This window comes from Varanus komodoensis, unplaced genomic scaffold, assembly GCF_004798865.1.
Source record: "Varanus komodoensis strain SLA01 unplaced genomic scaffold, ASM479886v1 scaffold22, whole genome shotgun sequence".
NCBI classification, from domain to species: Eukaryota; Metazoa; Chordata; class Lepidosauria; order Squamata; family Varanidae; genus Varanus; species Varanus komodoensis.
Window position 1 is genome coordinate 13,284,130 of NW_025335606.1, and position 6,000 is coordinate 13,290,129.

Genomic DNA, 6,000 nt, shown 5'->3' on the forward strand with positions numbered 1-6,000 from the left:
AAGATTAAATGCCTGCTGAAGAAGGAAAACCTTAGTCTAACCCTATACAATAAAGGGGCTGAGCAGATCTTTGCAGTCCACAGTTTGGGGGCAGAGGGGGTAGAACAGAAAGGCTCAGATCCCATCATTTGCAGCATCTTTTTCATGAGGAAGTGTAAGACATATGAAATTAATACGGCCTGGGAGATAACTTTCTACAAGCACAATCCTATGGAAGTTTAGACAGAAAAGAGGCCTGCAATGCCTGGCATGCCCCAGCGAAGACTTTCATCTGTCTCAACATGTGCAAGATTGTGCCCTTACTTCCTCTGCCTGATCTCTTCCCTCAGAATTATCATAGAAGAGTAGAGTTGGAAGGGGCCATGAAGGCCATCAGGTCCAACCCCCAGCTGTTGCAGGACACCAGTTTACACCGTCCCACTCAGGTGGCTGCCCAGTTTCTTTTTGAATGCTTCCAGTGAGGGAGAGCCCACCGCCTCTGCAGGCAGCTGGTTCCACTGTCGTACTGCTCTGGCAGTGAGGAAATTAATACCGTATATCAAGGGCAGGGTGGGAGGCAAACACAAGAAAAACATCAAAGCAGGTACCCTTTCAGCAGCTCCGCCTGGCCGCAAGCCTGTGATCATGATGCGCAAGGGAACAGCATGGATTTCCAGATCTAGGCCAAACGACTCATTGTCGTTCCGCGTCAAGGTGATCGCCTCCGTGTGGCCCTGCCGAAGAGGACTCTCTTGCACGTCGCTCTTCCGGACGTGGGGAGGCCCCCTCCCACTGGGTCTGCTGCACGCACCATGCTCCTCACTCTTCTGCCGTGGGACTCCGTGGTATTCGATGCTCATCAAGCTTTTAACCCGGGTGACTGCTTTGTGCTCCAGTTTGGGAGATCGCTTCAATTCGAGCTGCGCCTCTCGAAAGTCCTTCAAGTTCAGGTGTCCTGGGTAAAGCTCTGGCATATTTGGGTGATCACACAATTTGACTGGAAGGAGAGGGGAGTCCGTTGCCTGCTCCGTGGCACTCTCTGCTGGACCCCTAATACCACTGGGAGTTTGGTTACTGGGGGTATTTGTTGCAAAATCTTTCTCCTGGTCCATATCACCACTTTCTACTGGTGCAGCTGCAAGGGTGACATCACAGCTGACCTCAGTCTTCCTTGGGCTTTTGGACCGCAGCCCCCTCTGAAATCGGATCCCATCTTGTTTGGAAAAGTCATCCTCATCACTGGCATCCCCATCATAGAAAGCGATCCTTCTCTGCCTCTGGAATGCCGTACGAGACCCTTTGGGGCTATCGCTGAAACTAACATGGCGAGTGGCAGCTTCCCTCGGCTTGCTGAAAGGGCTGGGTGAGGTGTTTCTGCTAGCAGGCGAATCACATAGGCCTGGTTCTTTGGTAACTGGGAAAGAACATGGATAAATGTGATCCTACATATAATGCCCCAGAACAGCACCTTCTCCCATTAATGCCTCCCCTCTACTTAGAAGCCTCTTCAGAAGCCCTGTTCTGAATGCCTGTAGCAAATGAAGTGAGGCTAGAGGGAGAGGGCCTTCTCGGTGGTGGCACCTCAGTCATGGTCTCCCTAAAGAGATTTGCCTGGCACCATCTTAAGGCCTTTTCAATCAGTCAGGCCATTGCTATGCTGCCCAATAGCTCCTTGGACAGTTAAAAAAATTAGAACCGTAAAATACAACATGATAAGACCTTGATCACACAAAAAATCAAAAACAGTTTGAAAATGTTAAAAAGAAATGACAGCAAAATACCAGGTCACCATAAAACAGCAATCATTAAAAAGCCACATGATATGCTATCAACTGGGTGGGTGCAGAGAAAGGCTTTACATGGTGCCAATGTTGGCACTGGGCTGATTTCCCCAGAAAGAGCTTTTCACAACCGGGGAACCATCTTGTTTGAATGCTGTATTTTATGCTTCTTCATTCTCTGTGAGCTGCCCAGATAACTTCAGTTACTGAACAGCCATAAATATATATGCACACACACTCCAGGCAATAATATAGCACCTCTTTTCAAGGCCAGAAACTTCAAGCTGTGCATAAAAGACAATAAACACAGAAAGTAGTTGTCGCGCCTCTTTGAATTTCCTTACATTTTTACTACAGCTTACTTGGAATGCCAGGAGAAGGAAAGCTCTCATCTAGGGAGCTGCTACCACTCTTGGGACGGAGCAGCTCCTCATCACTGGACCCCGTTACTGTGGTCTCTGAAAGGGACAACTGGCTTGCACCATCCTGCAAGAAGTACTGAGAAAGCTCTGTTTCAGAATTGATGGATCCTTGCTGAAATAAAAAATAAAGAATAAATGAGCAAATACATGCAGCTGCAGCAAAGATATCCCAGGATCTAACAAAAGGGCCATCTAGAACAATGTTCTTTTTTCCTTCCTGTCCTTGTACTCACCCATGGATGGAGGGTGCTCATTCTTCCAAGCACCATCAGTCTTAGTCCCAACGTATTACCGTTTTTAAAAATTATTCTCTGGCCTCACTGACAGCCAGTGTGGTGCAGTGGGTAAGAGTGCAGGACTAGGACTCAGGCGATCTGGGTTCTAGTCCCCACTGAGCCGTGGCGCTGACTGGGTGACTTTGGGCCAGCCACAGACTCTCAGCCCAACCTACCCCACAGGGCTGTTGTTGTGAGGACAAGACTGAGAAGAGCAGAATTGTGCAAACCACTTTGAGTTCCTTGAAAGGAAAAAAAGTGGGATGCAAATATTTTAATTAATAAATAAAATACTACACTAGTGAATGCAGCTTAGAGCAATTTATGATGAGGCAATGGGAATGATTATCTGAAATAGAGCACTAATTCTGATTTATTTATAAACAAAAACAAAACAATGGAACCTGAAATGAATTATCTGTTGCTCTTGATGTGTAAGATACACCTAGTAATGGGCATTGACCAGCCCGCTTTAAATGCCTGCAATCTGATGCAGGCATTCAGCATCCACATGTCAGAGTGAAAAGGTTTGTGGGTGGGAGGGCACACACCCACATCCTGCCCCAGTGTCCTCATGCACACCAGCCCCACCGTCCCTGCTTCCACCCTTGCAGCACTGAATGCCAGGGATTTGCACTTGTGAGTGTCTGAAGTGCACAGGAGCTTCCAAGACAGCAGCCCCTGATCAAGCAGGCTTCCAAGTTGCAACAGAAGCTGTGTTTCCTTTCAGACAAATGCATACTTGGCCGGTCAGTGTCAGGGCCCTGTTGAATTTCAGTTGTCTTACCCGACTTGCTGGTTCCAAGAAGCGCTTCATTGTCCAGCTCAAGGGAGAGGAGGCTTCAGCCTGTTTGGACTTCACACTTGGGGATGGACTCTTGGGCAGATTCCCTGTTCAAAAGAACTTGGTTAGGCAGTGAATATTTCCAATTGCAAAACAATAAAGAGTCATACCCAGAAAAGCCCAGCTGCTGATGTGAGGAAGGTGGAGTTGTCGATTTCTCTTAACGAAGTTTTGCACAATTAACATCATTCAGTTACTTATTTGCACAGAGATCAGCCTTCCTTGATGTGGTGCCTTCCAGATGTTTCAGACTACAACTTGTATCATCCCTATCCAGGAAGGCCCTGGGCTATGAATGATGGGAGTTGTATTCCAATATATCTGAACAGTGCCAGGTCAGGAAAAGCTAATACAGACCACTTTTTAGGGATATTTGTTGTTATGTGTGATCAAATAATCTCTGATTTATGTCAACCCTATGAACAATAGCCTTCCAAAATCTCCTATCCATGACAGCCCTGCTCAGCTCTCATAAATTAAGGGTTGTGACTTTCTTTATTAAGTCAATCCATCTCTAATCTGGTCTTCCTCCTCTTCTGCCTTTGACTTTCCCTAGAATGTCTCTTCTCCATGGAGTTTTGCCTTCTCATGATGTGCCCAAATTTGCTTCTAAGGAAAGGTCTGGCTTGATTTGAAATCATGCTCCCTTTGAACAGTCCCTCTAAAATTGGTCCCCTTGTGGTTGAGCTGGTGGGGTTTCAGTGTTCAGTCAGCCATTCGAAGGAGGCCAAACTGTTTATGCTGACAACCAGGGGAGTCATGACCTCCATGCATAAGCTATACATTGAGCGAGCAAGCTGAGGCACCTTTGTTAAGCTGGAAAGGTGTGGGCCTGGAGTCAGATGGGCGACCACAAGGGGAAGTGGAGCAGGGGGTTGGACTTATGGTCTTACAGACTCCTTCCAGCTCCACCTACACCTCCACCTCTAACAACTCTACCTTTAACATCTCTAATTCCAGTTCCAACTCTCTCCTCTCCTCTCCTCTTTTTCTCCTGTCCAGTCAGCATAAACAGAGCAAAGGAGCAGCCCAGCCAAGCATAGCTTGAAGTGCCGGATCTTGCCTAAGCTTGAAAACTAAGCTGGGTCAGGTCTGGCTGAAATGGGTGGCTGGATGGGAGACTTAATGCCGTGAGCCACTCAGAGAGCTTTGGCTATGGGCAATATAGAAATGTAATGAATCATAACGATAATAGTAAGTACAGATGAGCTCCACTGCTCCTTTGTAGCTACCACACATCCCTGCTATATTAGCAGCCATGTGCAAAGTAGCAGAATTTGAGGTCACCTAAGTTCTCCATATTCCCTCTTGAAGTTTATTCCCACTCAAGTGAATATCAGATTGCAGGCTTTCTTTTTCCCCTTTCCCCATAAATATTCAGGCATTTTTTGAGCAATACACATTCTTCTCCTATGATCAAAGCATGTTTGTGCACAGTTTTGAATTGTATTCAGTTTAAATATATGCATGTCTGAAATGTACACATGCTGTTGGAGGCCTTTTTTGGTCCATAAATCTCACCACAAGCTCAGAAACAAACAGGTTTTGAGTGCCAACTATATCCAAGTCCACATTCAGAGGAAAATCCTGAACTAAAACAAACTGAAACAAATTTCTCCTACACCCCCAACTGGCACTTGGTATAGAAATATGATGCATTGGCCAAGGTGGGACAGAGGTTATCTGGGCAGTCAACATGCTCCATCAGCAAGCTAGTCGCTGGAGATGGAAAACTGTCTCCTTTCTGACCAGTGGAAAGCGTGCAGGCTTGATGCAGACCTGACGGTTAGTTTAGCATCCCCTTTCCAGACAGTGAGGTGTCCCGTTTGTTGTTCCATACTGACTGTGGATCAGGGGCTGAACATGGCCCCTGGACCCTCTAAAGTTGCCCACATCTTTCACAGAGGATCGGAATTCTCCTCTCTATGCTGAACAGCAGAAGAGGAATGGCATATGAGTAATTTCATGTGGATCAAGGGTTTTGGGAAGGTTCTGCCTGTTTTGACTGGATTCTCGCATGAACATTCAAATTGCAGCATTCACCTAATTGAGGCCCCTGGTCATGATGCCCAAATCAGTTTACACATTCAATTTATATGCATGATGGAAAATTTTGTCTGAGTCAATATTTTCACTGTGTTTTGTTCCAGTACAATGCAAATGGAAACCACACATTTTAAATTACAGGACTAGAAGAGCGGGAAATGTAACATAAATGATAAAATAGGCTATTGTTTGCTGTCGTTATGTGCTGTCAAGTCATCTATGATGCATGGCAACCCTGTGAATGAGCATCCTCCAAAATGCCCTGTCTTTGGCAGCCCTGTTCAGCTCTTGCAAACTCAAGGCTGTGGCTTCCCTTATGGAGTTGCCTATTTTGTAGAATCATAGAGTAGTAGAGTTGGAAGCCCCTTCATGGATCACTGCCTTGTCGTGGCAAAGGGCTTGCATAGCGCAATGAAGCTGTGAGCCGTGCTGTGCAGGGCCACCCAAGACAGACAGGTCATAGCAGAGAGCTCTGACAAAACGTGATCCGCTGGAGAAGGAAATGGCAACCCACTCCAGTATTTTGCCATGAAAACCCCATGGACAATACCAAAAGGCAAAAAGATATGACGCCGGAAGATGAGCCCCTCAGGTTGGAAGGTGTCCAATATGCTACTGGGGAAGAGCAGAGGGCTAGTACTAGTAGCACCAGA

The 6,000-nt window shown here is 46.5% G+C and overlaps 1 protein-coding gene across 3 annotated transcripts in view; it reads right to left on the reverse strand.

Annotated features, from left to right (window-relative positions):
* The window catches only part of PDZD2 (PDZ domain containing 2), a 167,312-nt gene that overhangs the window by 30,415 nt on the left and 130,897 nt on the right, over positions 1 to 6,000 (reverse strand). For all 3 annotated transcript variants that reach the window (XR_006414850.1, XM_044431370.1, XM_044431369.1), the window contains exons 15-17: positions 3,245 to 3,348; positions 2,123 to 2,294; positions 588 to 1,393 (exon numbers count right to left, since the gene is read on the reverse strand). Coding sequence is in view for 2 of the 3 variants with exons in the window: in XM_044431370.1 (XP_044287305.1) it covers positions 588 to 1,393; positions 2,123 to 2,294; positions 3,245 to 3,348 (1,082 nt within the window). In the remaining variant the exon portion in view is untranslated. The remainder of the gene's footprint in view (positions 1 to 587; positions 1,394 to 2,122; positions 2,295 to 3,244; positions 3,349 to 6,000) is intronic.